The sequence below is a fragment of the Phocoena sinus genome, chromosome 1, assembly GCF_008692025.1.
Source record: "Phocoena sinus isolate mPhoSin1 chromosome 1, mPhoSin1.pri, whole genome shotgun sequence".
In the NCBI taxonomy this organism is placed as follows: Eukaryota; Metazoa; Chordata; class Mammalia; order Artiodactyla; family Phocoenidae; genus Phocoena; species Phocoena sinus.
Genome location: NC_045763.1, coordinates 157,795,328 through 157,816,684, shown reverse-complemented (window position 1 = coordinate 157,816,684; position 21,357 = coordinate 157,795,328). Strand labels below are relative to the sequence as shown.

The 21,357-nt window shown below is 35.4% G+C and overlaps 1 protein-coding gene across 6 annotated transcripts in view; it reads right to left on the bottom strand.

Moving 5' to 3' along the window:
• SDCCAG8 (SHH signaling and ciliogenesis regulator SDCCAG8) overlaps nt 1-21,357 on the bottom strand; it is a 262,756-nt gene that overhangs the window by 213,145 nt on the left and 28,254 nt on the right. For all 6 annotated transcript variants that reach the window (XM_032643294.1, XM_032643360.1, XM_032643209.1 and 3 more), the window contains exons 5-7: nt 15,226-15,351; nt 10,121-10,261; nt 1,530-1,594 (exon numbers count right to left, since the gene is read on the bottom strand). In XM_032643294.1, coding sequence (XP_032499185.1) covers nt 1,530-1,594; nt 10,121-10,261; nt 15,226-15,351 — 332 coding nt within the window. The remainder of the gene's footprint in view (nt 1-1,529; nt 1,595-10,120; nt 10,262-15,225; nt 15,352-21,357) is intronic.

Here is a 21,357-nt window from a genome sequence, read left to right as displayed (position 1 = left end):
GCTGTCACATACTACCTCGACTCTTGGGATTTAGGGGGCTTTGAGACAGCCTGGGAGAGGTGGGAAAGATCTACAGGAAATCTAAGGGTTAAAAAAAGCTAATCTAATGACACGCTGAAGCAGAAAAACAGGAGCTGTTGATGTCCTATTCCCAAGATGATATCTACAACATAATAAGTTTTCTTTCTACTTATCATGTAGAAAAAGTCTGACTTTCAAAGGCTTAAAAAGAACTTTAGAAGTACATTCCAAAGTCAGAGTCTCCATTACTATTTCTGTCAGGTTCAAATTCAAAACACTCAAGTAGATTCAGTTACATGAAATGGCAAAAAGAAAATTAAAAACAAATAGGTAACATAAAACCAGAGTTTATAAGAGTAGTGATGTTATTTCTTTCTTTAAGAAAATGCTTCTTTAAATTATCTTAAATTATACTAAAAGAAAATGAGGAAACAGAAGAATGCAGGAAACAAAGTCTGGTCCATTGCAAAGTGACGTTTTAAAGTAATTAAAGATTGCATAGTTGAATTGTGAATGAGACAAAATAAGTCACATTCGCAAAAATATAATGACCTAGAAATATATCACTTTAAAAACTGAAGAACCAAAACACAATAGAAATCAACATATAGCAAATCAAGAAACCAAAAATTAGACCACCTTTTAAAAGTTTAGGTTTCTTCATGAAAGCTCTAGTAAAGATCTCTAGAGAAATTCTCAACCTTATGAGGCATGAAAAGCATAAGAGTATATTAAAATAAATGAATAATAACATTTGCAACAAAAGCCATGAGTTCTGGTTCTTAGTATTACTCTAGTTATGTCTCTAGACAATGTACAGCCTGGAAGATGTTAAATTTTAATTCATATTGGACTTATTAAAATAAAATTATAAAAATATTTTAAAGGTTATTCTACTTGAAAATATTTCATTACCACTATTTCAATTAACCTTTAATTAAAAAAAATTAACTCCTATCTTTTCCTACTCATATAACAAAGCACTAATGGTTAATCTATAATATATAGGTTTTATTGGGATTTTTGATAACATATCAAAAAGTACATGAAAATTCATATATACTCAAATTCACCATGTATACAAATACTCAAACTATTATATTATTGTTGCAATTTAAAAATTAGATGAAGACTACCTACAGAGGAAAAAAATACTTGCTTGTAATTTGAAAATTAAAGTGCTTTATTTATACTATTTTATTTTAAAAACATAATTTCCATAAGAGCAGCTTCTGATTCTTTTTTCTATGGGAAAACACAAATATTTTACAACTGATGAAGGGATAAAATTTATAATTTAGCTCACAGTTCTTTGAAATGGGATTTGAAAAAGGACTTCACAAATCCCCTTATCCTTTACCATTCTTAGCAAATTTCATATATTGCATATAAAATATCATCAATTAATTCCTATACTGGCTAAAACTGGCATTTCAGCAAACATTCAAACATATTTTTAAGATCATTATGGTTTTGCCAATAACTTTAAATAGATGATAATACTTTACCTCAAAAACATCAATTGAGATTCCAGGATTTTACTCTTTTCCTCATAAGTAAGTTTTAGTCTCTCCTTTAGAAAAGAAAAAAAAAAGTATATTTCTCCATGCCCTGTGTTTTATAAGCAAATTTTAATTATTAATATTAAATTAATTTCTTTTTACCCAAGAGGAAAATCATTGTGTCCCCTCTGGAATCACTTTCCCTAGTCCACCCCAAATACTCTTATTTTTATTGAGCGGAAGCCTGCAGAGAACTACTGAGTCATAAAATGGTGATTACTAACAAAATTTTTTTTTCAAAATTGCATACATCAGTTCTTAATTTTAAAGAAGTGTGACTCTAGGCAAAACCAATTATAACCTGTAAGGTCCATGAGGACAAGAATCAAATCTTCCTGGAATCTCCCATTGTGACTGCTGCATAGCTGACATACCAAAAAATATGTGCCGGATGAATGATAAAAAGGATGCTATAAATCACAGGACGACAGACCAAAGTGATATACAATCTATAAGCCTCTGCTGATAACCAGTTTTTCTTTAATTCAACATATATTTATTGGGTTTCTAAGACGAAGACACCATTAACCTCCAGGAGATTTAAGAAGGAACAGAAAGACAGATGAATAATTACAACTATTTATAATTTACTCTAATGAAAATACAGAAGGTAAAATGAAATCAGAAAGGCAGGAACTTGTAATTCAGCTGAAGAGAAGTACAGAAGCCTTCATTGGAGGAGATGCAAAGACTTGAAGGATGATTTCCAATAGAGCAAAAGGCACAGAAGCTGGAGAAGGCATGCTATATATTTGGCCAATCAGTATCACTAGAATGTAGAATGCTAGGTGGAAGCGTAGATAGAGATGGGCTGATTAGGTAAGGTGGTCAGTGAGAAGAATAAAAATATGAAGACTTTTATTTAGTCTATACAACTAAATAAAAGTCTCTATGTAGTTGATGTATTAGATGGACATTGAAATCTTTTTATCGGTATTGAATCTTAAATTACTCTGAAGCGTGGAAAAAGGGGATCATCACAAATGAAGACATTGCAAATAAACATCAATAGGTGAGAGATAAGTGCATGAACAAGAGAAATCAAGCAACAAAAATAAAAAAGATTTAGTACAAAGCAGTATAAAAGTAAAATTGAATTTTTTTCTCTTTAGTGTTAAATTTTATTTATTTATTTTTCTATGAATTTATTTATTTTATTTATTTATTTTTGGCTGCATTGGGTCTTTGTTGCTGCATGCGGGCTTTCTCTAGTTGTGGTGAGCGAGGGCTACTCTTCATTGAGGTGCACAGGCTTCTCATTGTGGTGGCTTCTCTTGTGGAGCATGGGCTCTAGGCACATGAGCTCAGTAGCTATGGCTCACAGGCTCTAGAGCGCATGTTCAGTAATTGTGGTGCACAGGCTTAGTTGCTCTGCGGCATATGGGATCTTCCCCAAACAGGGCTTGAACCCATGTCCCATGCATTGGCAGGCGGATTCTTAACCATTGCGCCACCAGGGAAGTCTTAGTGTTAAATTTTATTTTGTTTTATTTATTTTATTAAAGTATAGTTGATTTACAATATTGTATATGTTTCAGGTCCACAGCCAAGTGATTTAATTATATACATTTTTTCAGATTACATTCAATTATAGGTTATTATGAGATATTGAATATAATTCCCTGTGTTATACAGTAAATCCTTCTTGCCTATTTATTTTATGCATAGGAGTTTGCATCTGTTAATCCCATACTCCTAATTTGTCTCTCCTTCCCTCCCTCGGTAACTGTAAGTTTGTTTTCTATGTCTGTGAGTCGATTTCTGTTTTGTATATAGATTCATTTGTATTATTTTTTAGATTTCACATATAAGTGATATCATATAGTGTTTGTATTTGTCTGCCTGACTTACTTCACTAAGTATAATATTCTCTAGGCCCATCCATGTTGCTGCAAATGCAATGTTTCATTCTTTTTATGGCAGAGTAATATTCCATTTTATCTATATGTATATATATATATACACATATCTTCTTAAGCCAATTGTCTGTTGATGGGCACTTGAGTTGTTTCCACATCTTGGCTATTGTAAATAGTGCTGCTATGAACATTGGGGTGCATGTGTCTTCTCAAATATGAGGTTTCATTTTTTTCAGATAAATACCCAGGAGTGGGATTGCTGGATCATATGGTAGCTCTATTTTGAGTTTTTTAAGGAACCTCCATCCTGTTTCCCATAGTGGCTGCACCAGTTTACATTCCCTCCAACAGTGTATGAGGGTTCCCTTCTCTCCATACCCTCTCCAGCATTTATTATTTGTAGACGTTTTGCCTCTCACTGTTCTGGCCTCTCCTGTTGCGGAGAACAGGCTCTGGTTGCACAGGCTCAGCGGCCATGGCTCACAGGCCTAGCCGCTCCACGGCATTTGGGATCTTCCCAGAACGGGGCACAAACCCGTGTCCCCTGCATCGGCAGGCAGACTCTCAACCACTGTGCCACCAGGGAAGCCCCTATTTGTAGACTTTTTGATGATGGCTATTCTGACCAGTGTGAGGTGATAACTCATGGTGGTTTTGATTTGTATTTCTCTAACAATCTCTTTTCATGTGCCTGTTGGTTATCTGTATGTCTTCTTTGGGAAAATGTCTATTTAGGTCTTCTGCCCATTTTTTTATTGGGTTGTTTGTTTTTTTGATATTGAGTTATATTAGCTGTTTGTATTTTTGGATATTAACCCCTTGTTGGTCACATCATTTATAGATATTTTCTCCTTTTCCATACATTTTGTTGCTGGTTTCCTTTGCTGTGCAAAAGCTTTTAGGTCCCACTTGTTTATTTTTGCTTTCATTTCTTTTGCCTTGGGAGACTGATCTAAGAAAATATTGCTACAATTTATGTCAGAGAATGATTTGCCTATGTTCCCTTCTAGGCTTTCTATCATGTCATGTAAAGTTGACAGAATTTCATGATTGAATAGATGTGGGGGAGAAAAAGACATTAAAAATAACCCTGGGTTGCTGAATTGAGCAACCAGGTGAAAGCTGATGCTAAAGATTTTTCCAGACTGAGAAAAGGAGGTAAATAGAACCATTAAAATGTTCAACTAATTCAAAAGAAGGCAGAAAAAAAAAGGTGAAGAAATAGTAGATGGGGAAAAAAAAGACACAGCGAGATAGCGGATTTAAACCCAAGTATATAAATAATCACATTTAAAGGAAAGATATTGTCAGATTGGATAAAAAAAGCAAAACTCAACTATATGCTGTCCACAAGAAACCCATATTAAATATGAAAATACAACTATGTTAAAAGTAAAAGGATAGGGAAAAAATACCCTGCTAACACTACTTTCAAAATAAAGTAGGAATCAGTCAAAATACAAAAAACCATGTGCTTTTCTCTATACCAGCATTTCTTTTGCCTTGAGTTATAAAATGAAAAATTTTAAATATGTATGCTGTTTATGATAATATAATAACTAGAAATTAATTCTAAAGAAAGATGTATAAGACCTTTACTCAGAAATTATAAAAGATTATTGACAAAAATTAAAGATGACCTAAATAGAGTGATACATGATTTTAATATTTCACAATATATTACTGTAAAGATATCAATTCCTCCCCCCAAAAAATGACCTATACCTTAAAATGTAATCTCAATCAAAACCACTTAATGGCTTTCTGAAACTTGACAAATTAACTCTAAAATGTACTTGTAAATGCAAAAGGCAAGAAACAGTCAGGACATTCTTCAGGTCAATGAACAATGTTGGAAGACTTGGTCTACCAGATGCAGGGTTATAAGAATCAAGACAGAATAGTAGTAGCACAAAGAAGTAGTAGCACAGACACCAAGGAAATAAAACACAAAGCCCAGAAACAGACTCACACATATACACACACCTGTTTTATAACAAACGTGGCAGGCGAATGATTGTCTTTTCAACAGTGGTGCTGTGATATATAAATAACCCTATGGAAGAAGTAACCCCCTACACTTCACATCAGATACAAAAATAAATTCCACGTACACTGTAGTTCTAAATGTAAAAAGCAAGATTATTAAGTTTCTGAAAGATAATACAGGAGAATATCTTCATGACTTGGGGGTAGGGAAACACTTTTTATATAGGACACAAAAGGCACTAAAAAAATAAAGGGAAAACACTGATAAATTGGACCACATTAAAATTAAGAAATTCTAATCAAGAAAGAGAAAACAAAAACTCTCAAGAGAGTTCCAAGGCAAGCCATAAAAGTAAGAAAATATGTTTTAACAGATATAACCAACAAAGGGCTTGTATCCATAATATATTAAGAACTTCAAAGAAACATTGACAGATAATTCAAAACAATAAGTAGGATATTAGAACAGGCATCTCACAAAAGAGCACATCAAATGGCCAATAAATATATGAGAAGATATTCAATCACACGAGTAATCAGAGAAATGAAAATGAAAATCACAATGAGATGGCACTACAAGCCCATCAGAAAAACAGAATATCAAGTGTTGGCAAGGATACAGGGCAATGGTATCACTCATACGCTGCTGACAGAAGTGTAAACTGGTAAAAACCACCTTGGAAAAGTTTGCCCTTATCTCTCAAATCGAACATATATATACACTACGACCAACAGTGCCACACCAAGGTACATACCCAACGTAAATGTATGCAATGCACACCAATAGACATATAAAAGAATGTTCGTAGCAGCAATATTCACAATAGCCCCGAACTGAAAAAATATAAATGTCTTTCAACAATAGAATGGATACATAGATTGTGTTATAGTCATACAGTAGACCCATCAATGAAAATAAACAAACTTCTAACACATGCAACTACATGTATGAATCTATCAAATATAATGTTGAACAAAAAAGTCTAGACAAAAAAGAATATGTACTACATGATTCAATTTATGTAATGTTTTAAAAGCCAGGCAGAAATCAATTCGAGTGTTTGGGGATCATGCTTAGAGATCAATTTTCATAAAAGTCAAGATAGTGATTAGCTTTAAGAGAATGAAGGGGCAGTGACTGGGAGTGGGCATGAACAGGGCTTCTGGGACATGGTAATGTTAGACATCTTACAGGTGACAATTATATGCTTGTTCATTTGGAGATATATCATTAAGCTGTACATTTTTGTTTCGCATACTTTTCTGAATTTATGTTAAATTGTTTCATTAGAGGGCTTCCCTGGTGGTGCAGTGGTTGAGAGTCCGCCTGCTGATGCAGGGGACATGGGTTCATGCCCCGGTCCGGGAAGATACCACATGCCGCGGAGCGGCTGGGCCTGTGAGCCATGGCCGCTGAGCCTGCGCGTCTGGAGCCTATGCTCCGCAACGGGAGAGGCCCGCGTAACGCAAAAAAAAAAAAAAAAAAAAAAAAAAAAAAAAATCTTTCATTAGAAAAATCAAAGGATGGTATGATCAACTAACGTACATATTACAGAATGCTGCTCCAAGGTTCAGGAAGATGAGGACTGATATGTGGAGGTTATTAATGACCTTGAAAAGAAACATTTTAGGGGAATATAGGTGGGGAGAAGCTCAAATAAGGTATGTTGAAGAGAGAATGGGAGGTGAAGAACAGAGGCATGAGTATAGACAACTGTGTGGAAAGACGTTGGTATGAAGGGGAGCAACTGGGTGATAGTTCAAAGGAAATGTAGGACGAAGAGAATATATTTTGTGTTTGTTTGCTTTGTAGATGGGAGCTAGTGAAGCACATATTTGGCTGAAAATAAACCAGTCACGAGGGATAAAAGATACAAGAACAAGAGGAGGTAAGTGTAAGAGTGAAATCCTTGAAAAAAGTGAGAAAGATTTGGAACATAAAGCACACAAATGCACACAGATGTGACCTTTGACACACACAGGATAAAAACAATGAACCTATAATAGTTATACATAGAACACTAAGAGAAGACATAAGAGGGAAAATAATTCTAATGTGAGAAAAGGAGGAATGGAAGCATGTAATCAGGGAAGGTAGGATGGGAGGGGACACTTGAACTAAGTTTGGCAGGCTGGAAACATTTCAATATGTAGAGGATAAGAAGGAAACATTTTAGGTAGGGATGATTGCATAAACCAAAGTCAATTCTTCAAAGAGAAATGGAATTGGGAAATAAGTTTATGAAGTAGCAAGTAGTGAGTAGTCTGCATGCTTATAGCCAATACTTGTGAACGTGACAGAAGAGTGAGAAGTGAGTCTGGAAATGTAGTTTGAAGTAAATTGTAGATGGCTTGGGAGATTGGTCTTAATCCTATGGGTATTAAGTAGATATTATAGTTTATTCAGCTGGAAAAAAACATATAATTTAGTCTTTCAGATTTTTTTTTTTAAAGAAAAGAACTCTTTCCTAAATAGTAGAATAAAGCTTGGATTAGGGAATGAGAAAGAGCAGGGAGATTTGGGCCAGAAAGAGCCTTTAGAAAACTATAACAACACCTGTAGATGATAATGACAGCAGAACTGTGATTCCCTCTATATTCCCTAGAACATTCCATTTTTGGTGTTGTTTTTACCCAGATCAGAGGATTTAAAAGTATCATTTGATCTTAAAATAGAATTATTTTAGACTCTTTGGGAAATTAGGACATTCAAAAGAATCTGTGGGGCTTCCCTGGTGGCGCAGTGGTTGAGAGTCCGCCTGCCGATGCAGGGGACATGGGTTCGTGCCCCGGTCCGGGAAGATCCCACATGCCGCGGAGCGGCTGCGCCCGTGAGCCATGGCCGCTGAGCCCGCGCATCCGGAGCCTGTGCTCCGCAACGGGAGAGGCCACAACAGTGAGAGGCCCGAGTAACTCAAAAAAAAAAAAAAAAAAAAAAAAAGAATCTGTGTATAGGGGGAATTTAGAAAGCCACAAACATGCCCAGGGAAAATGCATGCTCAGAAAAGTCCTAAGAAGACCTGAAGCTTTCACTCAGGCTGATCTCTAGGCTCAGGGAAAGCCTAGCTGAATGCTGAAGACCAGCACAGCCAAACTGCAAAGACTTGGAGAGTTGGTTCTTCTACTTTGGGGGGCTTTTTGGTGTTCTTCTTGTTGTTGTTTGTTTCAGCTCCTGGCAAAGAAATCTGTCAAACATCAGCTGACCATGAGCTAATGAAACAGAGACCTCAATGATCACACGTGACAAGGAATAGTTTCTACAGAAATAGTCTGGAAAACTCTTAAAACGAAAGGACTACTATAGCCTTCAACAATAAAAAAGATAACAAACCTTAAAAAAATGGGATATCTGATTTCCAGAGTTACCACAGTATAACACTTCAATGCTCAATTTTCAACAACAAAAAAAATCACCAGGCATACAAAGAAAGAGGAAAACATGGCTCACTCAATGAAATAGAATAAATTTACAGGAACCATGCTTATGAAACTATAGACATCAGACTTACTAGACCAAAACTTTAAAACAACTGTCTTAAATATGCTCAAAATGCTAAGAGAAAACATGGACAAAGAACTAAAGGAAGTCAGGAAAACAAATTATAAAAGGGAACCAAACTAATTCTGGAGATGAAAACAACTAAAACTAAAATGAAAAATTCACTAAAGAGATTTTAGGGAAGATATGGGCAGCAGAACAAAGAATCAGTAAATCTGAAGATAGGAAAATTGAAATTATTGAGTCTGAGAAGCAGAAAGAAAAAAGAATGAAGAATTACCAAATGATCCAACAATTCCATTTCTGAGTATATATCCAAATGCCTTGAAAGTATGGCCTCAAACAGATACTTGTGCAACAATGTTCATAGCAGCCTTATTCACAATAGCCAATAGGCTGAAACCCCCCCAACAAATTAACAAATGAATGGATAAACAAAGTGTGGTATATATGTACAATGGAATATTATTCACCCTTAAAAAGAAATGAGGGGCTTCCCTGGTGGCGCAGTGGTTGAGAATCTGCCTGCCAATGCAGGGGACACGGGTTTGGGCCCTGGTCGGGGAGGATCCCACATGTCGCGGAGTGACTGGGCCCGTGAGCCACAACTACTGAGCCTGCGCATCTGGAGCTTGTGCTCCGCAACAAGAGAGGCCGCGACAGTGAGGGGCCCATGCACCGCGATGAAGAGCGGCCCCCACTCGCTGCAACTAGAGAAAGCCCTTGCGCAGAAACGAAGACTCAACACAGCCAAAAATAAATAAATAAAATTTTTTAAAAAAGGAATAAAATTATGATACACGTTACAACATGGATGAAACTTGAAAACTCTATGCTAAATGAGACAAGCCAGATGAAAGGAGAAATATTATTTGATTCCACTTACGTGAAGTACCTAGAATAGGCAAACTCAAACACAGAAAGTAGAAGAGGTTATTACCAAGGGTTGCAAGGAGAAGTGAATGGGAGTTATTGTTTAATGGGTAGAGTTTTTGTTTGGGATAATGAAAAAGTTCTGGAAATGAATAGCGTTGATGTTGCACAACACTGTGAATGTACTTAGTGTAAATAAATTATACACTTAAATTTTTAAATGGTTAAAATAGCAAATTTTGTGTTATATATATTTACCACAATAAAAAAGTACCCAAAAAAGTAGATGCCTAAGAGAGAAGTACCCAAATACTCACCAGTTCTAGTTTCCATTTTTCAGCCTCACTAGCAGATGCAGCTTTGTTAATATCTGCATTCCCATGGGAAAACGATCTCTTGGCAGCTTCATCCACCCTAGAATCTTCACCTGTTGTAATCCAAGAATTCTGTATGTTTCCCTAAAATAAAATGTGAAAGTACTTGCATTCAACCTTTAACTTTAAATCAATATACATACTTTACAAATGGAATACTGATTATTATCTGTGATGAAAGGAATAAGAAAAAGAGCAGATGCTTATAAATACAAATCAAGAATTATTTTACATTTTCAAGCTATTAGGGTCATATTCCAAACAAGTGTTACAAAGTCACATTCCTATAGGTACAGGCAATAATGTAAATGAGCAAAGAGGGGTAGATATCAGTATATTGAACAAATGAACTTATCTCTTACTTCTTTGAAGACATATACTCTTGAAACACATAAACCTCTCTTGGTTTGTTTTTCATTTTCCACATTTCATAAAGGCATGACTAATAATAATAATAATACATATGATGTTTATGTTTACTATGTGCCAGACACCGTTTTATGTCTTCCACATGTATTAACACATTTAATCATTACAACAATCCTATGAGAGAAGTTTCACTGTTATCTCCATTTTATAGATGGGGAAACTGAGTCACACAGAGTAACTGCTAAAAGTCACAGAGGTAGAAAGCAGCTAATAGGTAGCAGAGCTAGGATCTGAATACTGGCATTCTAGCTCCAAAGTCCTAAACCACTATGCTCTTCTGCCTTTTCAGAAAATTATTTCTCTTCAATAAGAAAAACAGTGCATGGTGATAAATAGAACTGACATGCAGCCTGAACGTCAAGGACTCAGAAAGTAATGGTTGGGGCCATGACAGAGCAACCAAAGGAAGTAGTCACTACTCAGTTTCAGTCAATGGCTGCCATGTGGGAATACCAACTCACATTACCAAAAAATCTTTTGATTTTTAAAAAGATGAGGCAGCTATCTGGCTCTTCAACTGAAACAGTGTTAAATATTGAGTCAGTTTTTCAAACAAACAAAACATGCCTACAGACTGAATTTGGTGAACTCACTGTCAGCTTGCGAACTTTGGCATTCTTTCAACATTCAATGAAATAAGCAGCCCAAAGAACTGGGTGATTTATGTGTGAATCAAGAACTAAAATACTTATATTAATTTATTCAACAAGTAATTATTGAACTCCTGCTAAGGGCCAAGGGACACAGTAGTATTAATAAGAGAGGACATGTCCCCAAACACAGAAGTATACTGCAGTGTCATATGTTAGAATGTAGTAAACTGCATTCATCCAAAGTAGTATTCTGAGATTCTATTCCATATTCTTTGGGAAGTTCAGTTTAATGCAAACATCTGTGTAGTACCTACTATATTCAGGCACTGTGCTAAAAGCTTGGGGAGGGGGGTAAAAATGAGCAAGACCAATATTATCCTCAAGGAGTTTACAGACTAATGAAGAAGAGAAACACCCAAGCAGATAATTTCAATTTAACAAGGCAAGTGCTAGGCCAGAGGTGTGCATGGGGGACTACGCCAGAACAGAAGAGGGATACTAAGAGCAACTGGAGATTCAAGGAAAGTTTTCTGGAGAAGTTTTGACACTGGTATGATATCTGAAGGGTGAAAAAGAGTATGCTAGATGGGAAGGGCATGCCAAGAAGAGAGAACATCATGAGAAAACTCACAGAGGCGTGAAACAGCATGGTGCCTGCCAGAGACCTGTAGGCAATTCAGCATTACTAAAGGTTGAAGCACAAGGCAATGAATGTCAGAAGATGAAGCTCTAACTGTTCACAACAGCCAAAATATGGAAACAACCTAAATGTCCATCGACAGATGAATGGATAAAGATGATGTTGTACATATATACAATGGAATACTACTCATCTATAAAAAAGAATGAAATAATGCCATTTGCAGCAACATGGATGCAACTAGAGACTATCATACTAAGTAAAGTAAGTCAGAAAGAGAAAGACAAATACCATATGATATCACTTATATGTGGAATCTAAAGTATGGCACAAGTGAACCTATCTACAAAACAGAAACAGACTCACAGACATAGAGAACAGACTTGTGGTTACCAAGGGGGAGGAGGGAGGGAGAGGGATGGACTGGGACTCTGGGATTGGTAGACACAAACTATTACATTTAGAATAGATAAATAACAAGGTCCTAATGTATAGCACAGGGAACTATATTCAATATCCTGTGATAAACCATAATGAAAAAGAATATAAAAAAGAATGTCTGTAAGTGTATAATTGAGTCACTTTGTGTACAGCAGAGTTTGGCACAGCATTGTAAATCAACTATACTTCAATAAAAAAATTAAAAAACAAAAAAAGGAAGAAGCTAGAGAGTTAAATAAGGGTCTGAAACATAAAGCGTGCAATGTTAATAAGCTTGAACTTGATTCTGTAGGTAGGGAAAAAATCACCCAAGATGTGATTGCATTCAAAATAGTCTTGCAGAGCAATGAAGGAGGGTGGTACTAATTTCCTATGGAGAAATTGGAGACAGTGTGTAGACTATAGATCACTGACTTATGATATAAAATATTGTTTTCTTTGGAAAGAAGTGCTAATCTAATTGACACTTTGTTCTTTCACAGATAGCTTTTAAAAAACTCGAATGATATTTGACCAAGATTTCAAAAATCAAATTACATTTACATCCCTGAAGATCACTGAAAACCTTTGATTTCTTAACTGAGGGGAGGGGTTGGAATGGACGGGGATGAGAAGAGACATGGAAAGAAATGGCTCAGAAATTTTCTACTTAAAAAAAAATCTCCTAGATCTTTGATTGACCACACATGCCAAATTTTCTAATAAAAAGCATACTTTAATATAATTTTTTGAACTCTCAAGAAAAGCCCCTTAAGAAGGAAAAATGATGAAAAATGAAGATGGAAATGAAGTACTCTTTGAATGGTTTTAGTTTTTTAGAAATAATCTGCTTGCTTCTTCAACTGCTAGGTCATAAACTAGGCTAAAAGCTCAAAGTCATGTAGGCTGCCATCCAAGTCCCAGTCCATTGCAAACGAAGATGGTTTGGTTCAATATTGACAAGCTATTCCTAATCTAGGCAGAAAGGCAGTGTAATTCGAGGCCAGGTAGATGGATTTGTGGAGTCAGATAGTCCTTTGTTTGAGTCCCAGCTTTGCGACATTAGACCAGTTGCTTTGGTTACTTAACTGCTGTGTACCTTAATTTAATCACCTGAAAATAGACATAACAACACCTGTCTTGTGTGGCTATCATAAAATGGAAATAATATAATGTAAAGAAAGTACTTGATACAGTACCCGGCATATCACAGCCATGTAGTCATCAATAAATACTAATTCTTACTATATAACTATTTCAATTACTTTTCCAAAGAAAGCATTAAGAAACTTTGAAAATATATATTCAAATCTGCCAACAGCTTTGGCAAGATTTACCATCAATATGGTAATAGGCTCATTAAAAAGAGTGCAGAAAAAAAAGAAGATAATACCTCTTGATCTGTTTATATTCAAGATATTCTAAATAGTTTCATTTACCTCAAAACTCTCAATACAACACCATGCATAGGTTGCTGAAATGCCTCAATTCACCTACACAAGTAAAAAGTGGGGGCAACAATTCTGTAACAACAAAATAACACAGAAGACTAACATTAAAATAGATATCAAGGTCACCTGACACATCTGCAACAACTGTTTCAATATTAGCACTATGTTTTAGTGCATGTGAATGTTTAAACAAAAACCTCTCTACAACTTTATCCTTTCTATAATCTGTATATCTGTAGTTTTCTTTAGCAAGTTTCCTTTGTTCACATGGCAAAGCATGTGAGCGTTTACCATCATTTCCTTCCCCTTTTGCATTACTCACTTCTCTTGCCCTCTGATTCACTTGTCTGCCTAATTTCCTTTCTTATTTCACTTCCCCATCTTCCACTTCTTTCCATTGTATAAATATTGAAGACTATGAATAACTGAGTCACTGTTCACTGCATATTTGGAGGAAAAGCAAAAGAATATACTTATTTTAAAAATGAACTTACTTCTAAGTACTTTCTATATGGCTATATCATTTTCAAATTGACACCAAAATAATAAGAAACTAAGATGAAATTTTTAAGTACTAATATTAATAATATAATAATATAAGCTGTGATTAACTACATCCCATAGCAAAGGAGTAAAAAACATTTTTAAGGCAAAAGTATCTCTGATAATTCATAAAAGATATTAAGCTTAAACTTTATTTAAATATCATCATAAAAATTTTATGTCACAGAATTATAGAGATCATCTAATTCTCTGTTCCTCAAAATGTGCTCCACTGATACTAGACTCACTTTGGCAGCTTGCTAATAATTCATATTTTTAACTCAAATACTTAGCCCAGACCAACTGAATCAGACTCTCAGGGAATGAAGCCAAGGATCTGCACTGTCAGCAAATATCCCAAGTGACTGTCATTCACATTAAAGGTTAAGAACTGCTAATATTGGTGAATTTCTCAAATGCCAATAAATAAACAGAGGACTCATGAGGTTTCATGCTTGAAAGTCCCATAAAATTACTTGTTCAACACCCAGCTTGTTAGGGACAATGGGAAGATTAACATTTTGAATCTTGGACCCTCAGGTCAGTGCTCTTCCTGCTACACCATGCTAACTAGACTTATTGGAATTGAAAGTCCAAAGAAAATTTAGAGAAATACAACAGAATTCTAAGCTACAGTTCTGAACAGTTGCTGGATTTAACCAAATCCTTCCTATATTACATACTCCCTGCTTTCAGACCTGCTCTTTCCATATGGAAAAAACATAAATGGTATGCTCGGAAAGGAAACTGGAGTGGATATTAGGCATCATTACATCATTTCATTTGAGGATTCATTCCACCAATAAATTAAAATAGTGAATTTTAATTTTTGAGGCCCCAAGTGAATACCAGCATAGCACTTCTGCCGAACTGCCAGAAAAAAAATCTATGCAGTTAAGAAGGCAGGGGGAAAGGGTAGGAGGCAACATTCAAACTATGTATTTTAGTTTAATCGTTTAAATAAATGCTCACAGATGCATCCAGAAGTGTTTGTTCCCTCATTGCTTCCTCTTGCCTTTGAGATTTCAGCTCTTGTTGGAGCCTTTCATTTTCAAGCACAATTACTTGTACCCTATTTTTCATTCCAGAGAGTTCCTCCTATAAAAAACAGAAACAAAAACCAAATACATTACGCATTTTTTCTTTTATTTTAAGAAATGCCACTTGTGGACTGCATACATTAAGCAATTTTAAGTAGTGCTTTTTTTTGTTGATTACTAGATGATCCAATATGATATAAAGCATGGAAGACTGATGCTGTCTACCCCTTTTCAGAAATATTATAATTACATCTAGACAAGGAAAGAAGCTCAAGCATTAGCTAACAAAGAGAAGGCTGGGGGAAGATAGTAGAGGACCTGCTAATGGCCATATCACAGGACTGTGTGGTTTCTGACAATTTTTTGCAGGCTTACAGAAATGCTTTAATGAAAAGGTTTATCTAAAAGACTTTTAAGAATGAGGTAGACTGCTGAAAAATAAGGTAAGATTATTATTCTTGATCAAATGCCAATAACTTGTTGAAAATTGACAGAGGACTACATAGATAATAGAGGACACTGAGATAGAAAGGCAAGGAAAGTTACAATGAATACCTATGAACTGCTAGCCAGATGGAAGGAAATTATGAGTGAAATTGTTTGGTGGAGAGCTGTTAAAGAGTGTTTCCTTGGCCGTGCAGGGCATAATATAAAGAATTACCAGTATACAGCAATTAGAAAAGCTATCAAGTTACATCTCACCCTGAAAAAATGTGAAAAATATTGATATATTGATGGTACAATACTTAACTTAATCTTCATTACAAATACAATTGTGCAGTCATTTTTTATTATACTGGTTGTGCAAAAAACTATTGTACAATATATGAAAATTCCATTCAATTATTTTATTCAGAAAAAAAGGCAAAGCTGTAATTGAAAACTGTAATTAAACATTGCATACTTCCAGTTGTTGGTCTGACGTATAAGCAGCTTGGAAGACATCACTCCCATCTTCACAATAAGAAAAAAAGCTGAACAAACTGAAGAATCAACGAGTCTTCTTAGATCCATCAGAGAAATAAGGTCACAGGGAAAACTATTATCCCTCAAAACGGAAAGACAGACAGGCACTCCTGAGAAACACAATCTACCAGGGCAGAAACTTCTGGGGGGACCAGTGCCAGGGTAGAAAAATATATCAATAAAGTAATTGATGAAATGCTGGAAGCTTAGTGTAGACCAGTTTGAGTTAAAAACTCCAGGAGGACCCAATCTCTGGGGGGAAGGTGTCTCCTACACTTTTATATGACACTACCAGGTTCTTACAGCAAAGACTAGAGAAAATCCCCCTCCTGCTTCCTCCAGTAGGAGAAGAAAAGTAACCAAAAAGCATTCTGTTCTTTTTACCCAGGCCTGCCTCAAGAGAAACTATCTTACCAGAGCCTAAAAAACATGTTTTTTTTTCAGAACTTAAGTGACCTGGGGGAAGGGAAAAAAACCAACTCCAGCTTCCTAGCCTTGCCATCTCACTTAAGGGGAGGTGGAGACTGAGAAACACTGTGAAGGACATAGCCAAGGGGCACAGGGTCACTAAAAGACTGAGACCTAATCATAGGACTACAAAATGCTCCCCATACTCCCATACCCTACCACCACATCAAAAGGGCTCTTATATCATAACAAGGGAATACACTAAAATAACTGCACATCTCAGAATGTATTTAAGAAGAATTCTCAAGGGAAGCCCAAAGACAACAGCAGAGACAAAAACCAGGACACTAGAGGAAATTTTAGCCTCTAACACCTATACTAACAGCAGACAGTAAACACAGTCTAACTCCTACAACAAACAAAAACCTCACACTAAATGCATATTTCCCTCAGTTCCTTTTACTCAGTACATCATGTGCAGCATTCAACAAAAAATTAGAAGGCATACTAAAAGACTTAAAACACAGATGCAAGAGGCTAAGCAAGCATAGAACCAGCCTTGGACATAGCAGCGATGTTGGAATTATCAGATGGAGAGTTTAAAATAATTATGATTAACATGCTAAAGGCTCAAACAGAAAAAGTTGTCTACATGCAAGAACAGATGGGTAATGGAAACTAAGAAAAAAATAAAAATGCTGGAAATCAAAAACACTGTAGTAGAAATGAAGATTGCCTTTGATGGGCTCATTAATAGACTGGACACAACCTTTTTTTTCCCCCCTATTTTTTGGTCATGCCACATGGCATGAAGGATCTTAGTTCCCCAACCAGGGATCGAACTTGCACCCCCTGCAGTGGAAGCACAGAGTCTTAATCACTGGACCACCAGGGAAGTCCCTAGACTGGACACAACCAAGGAAAGAATCAGTGAGCTTGAAGAACTGTCAACAGAAACTTCTCAAACTGAAATGCAAAGAAGAAAAAGAATGAAAAAGACAGAAGAGAATATCCAAGAATTGTGGAACAATAAAAAAAGGAAAAGAAATATGCAATATTTCTTGCTTATAAAGAAGCAATAATATTGCTTATAAAGAAGCAATAATTACTGAGAATTTCCCAAAATTAATTATAAGCACCAAACCACAGATCCAAGAAGCTCAGAGAACACTGAGCAAGATAAAACTAAAAAATCCACACCCAGGAATAGCATATTCAAACTGCAGAAAATCAAAGACAAAGAGAAATTCTTTAAAGAAGTCAGAGAAAAAAATACCCTTCCCTATCAAGAAGCAATGATGAGAATTATATCAGCTACTCTTCAGAAACTATGCAAGCATGGATAGAGTGCAATGGAATATTTAAAGTTTCGAAAGATAAAAACCCCACCAACCTAGAATTCTGTATTCAGTGATACGAACCTTCAAAAGTGAGGGAAAAATAAAGACTTTCTCAGATAACCAAAAATTAGGAAATTTGTCTCTGGTAGACCTGCCTTGCAAGAAATGTTACAAGAAGTTCTTCAGAAAGTAGGAAATTTATTTAGGTTATAAACTCAGATCTACATAAGGAAAGAAAGAGCATTTGAGAAGGCATATATGGAGATAAAGTAAAATATTTTATTTTTCTTAATGTTAATTGATCTAACAGGTAACAGTTTGTTCAGTATCATATTAGCAATAGTGTATGTAGTGATCATAGCTTATGGATAATTGAAATGAATGACAGCAGTGCATAAGGGTCAGGAGGGAGGAACTGGGAACCCTGTTATAAGGAACTTTCCCAACCCCTGAAGTGCTCATTGAAAGTAGACTTAGAGTAGTGGTAAATGTAACTGCAAACTCAAGGACAACCACTTATAAAAGTTAAAAAAAAAAAGAAGTTCAATTGATATGCTAAGAGAGGAGAAAAATGCAATCATATAACATGGTCACTCAAAACCAGAGATGGCAGAAAAAACAAGTGGAGGACAAAAAAAAGAAAGAAAGAACAAGGGCAATGAATAGAAAACAGTAAGAAATATGGTAGGTATGATAGATATCCAACTATATCAATAATCACATTAAACATCCATGATCTGACTATACCAATGAAAAGACAGACTGTCAGAAAAAATAAGACCCAAATACATGTTGTCTACAAGATGCCTGCTTTAAATCTAAAGACACAGATACTTTAAAAGTAAAGGGATGGAGAAAGACATACTATGCTAACATAAATCAAAAGAAAGCTTGAGTAGCTGTATTAATTTCAGACAAAGCAGACTTCATACTAAGGAAAAAAATATCAGGGATAATAAAGAGGCATGACATATTGATAAACAGGTCAATTTTCCAAGAAGTCATAATAATCCTAATGTGTGTATGCCTAACAACAGACCATCAAAATACATAAGGCAAAAACTGATAAAACTGTAAAGAGAAACAGATGTATCTACTATTTCAGTTGGAGATTTCAATATCCCTCTATCAGTAATTGACAGATCTGGCAGACTGGCAAAATATCAGTATGGACATAGTTGAACTGAACGGCACCATTAATCAACTGGATCCAATTGACATTTATATACTACTTCATCCAACAACAACAAAATACACATTCTTCTCAAGCTAACACAGAACATTCACCAAGACATACCATATTCTGTGGCCTAAAACCATATGTTAACAAATTAAAAAGAATAGAAATCACACAAAGTATGTTATCAGATCATAATGGAATTAAACTAGAAATCAATAACAGAAAGACAGCTGGAACACTCCTAATATATGTGGTGGTTAAACAACACTCTTCTAAATATATATGGGTCAAGAACAAAATCTCAAGAAATAAACTGAAAATATATATATATATTTTTTGCGGTACGCGGGCCTCTCACTGTTGTGGCCTCTCCCGTTGCAGAGCACAGGCTCCAGAGGCGCAGGCTCAGCAGCCATGGCTCACGGGCCCAGCCGCTTCGTGGCATGTGGGATCTTCCCGGACCGGGGCACAAATCCGTGTGCCCTGCATCGGCAGGCAGACTCTCAACCACTGCGCCACCAGGGAAGCCCTGAAAATATTTTAAACTTAACAAAAATGAAAATACAAATCGAAATTTGTGAGATGCAACTAAATTAGGGAAAAATATTAGAAAAGAATAAAGATTTCAAATCAATACTCTCAGGAAACTAAAACGAACAAACAAACAACAACAAAAAAACCCAAATTAAATCCACAGTAAGTGGAAGAAAAGATAAAAAAAAATTAGGGTAGAAATAAATGAAATTAAAAACAGGAAATCAACAGAGAAAAGCAACAAAGCCAAAAGCTTGGTCATTGAAATGATCAATGAAATTGATTAGACTCTAGCCAGGCTAACTAAGAAAAAAAGAGAGAAGACACAGATTACTAATATCAGAAACGATACCACTACAGATCCTATGGACATTAAAAGGATAATAAAGGAATATTATGAACAACTGTATATCCATAACTTGATAACCTGGAGAAAATGAACCAACCCCTTGAAAGACACAATCTACCAAAACTCACAAAAGGAGAAACAGTTAATCTGAATAGGACTACATCTATTAAAGAAATTGAATAAATAATTAATAATCTTTCAAAACAGAAAGCACCAGGCCCAACATTGGTTCACTGGTGAATTCTATTAAACATTTAAGGAACAAATGAGACCAATTCTGTAAAATATCTTCTATAAAATACCAGAGGAAATACTTCCTAACTTATTCTATGAAGTCAGCATTACCCTACTACCCAAACCGGGTGAAGACACTATAGGAATGAAAAACTACAGACCATGAATACAGATGCAAAAATCCTCATCAAAATATTAGTGAATCAAATCCCACAATGTACAAAAAGAATTATACAACAAGACCAAATGGAATTTAATCTACCTATGCAAGTCTGGCTCAATATTTCAAAATCAAATAACGTAATTCAACAAGCTAGAAAAAAAATCATAGGATCATATCAATAGATGCAAAAAAAGCAAGTAACAAAATCCAGGAGCCATTCAAGGTAAAAACCTCAGTGAACTAGGCGTAAAGGAAATACATCTTCAGTTTAATAAAGAACATCTATAAATAACCCATAGCTAACATTGTAGTTCACGGTGAGACAACAGATGGCTTCCTACTAAGATCAAGAATAAGACAGTAAGGTAGATAGCTAGTGGGAAGTAGCCGCATGGCACAGGGATATCGGCTCGGTGTTTTGTAACCACCTGGAGGGGTGGGATAGGGAGGGTGGGAGGGTGGGAGACGCAAGAGGGAAGAGATATGGGAACATATGTATATGTATAACTGATTCACTTTGTTATAAAGCAGAAACTAACACACCATTGTAAAGCAATTATACCCCAATAAAGATGTTAAAAAAAGAAAAAGAATAAGACAATGATGTCACCTCTCATCATTCCTATTCAACATCATATTAGAAGTCCTAGCTAATACAATAAGGCAAGAAAAGAAAATAGAAGCTATACAAGAATAAATTTTTTAAAAAGACAGCTGTATTTTTCACAGATGACATTACTGTCTATGAAGAAAATGTCAAAGAATCAAAAAAAACCTGCTAAAATGAGTGATTATAGCAAGGTTGCAGATTACAACATTAATATACAAAAGTCAATTGTTTTCTTACATATTAGTAATGAGTAATTGGTATTTGAAATTAAAATCACAAT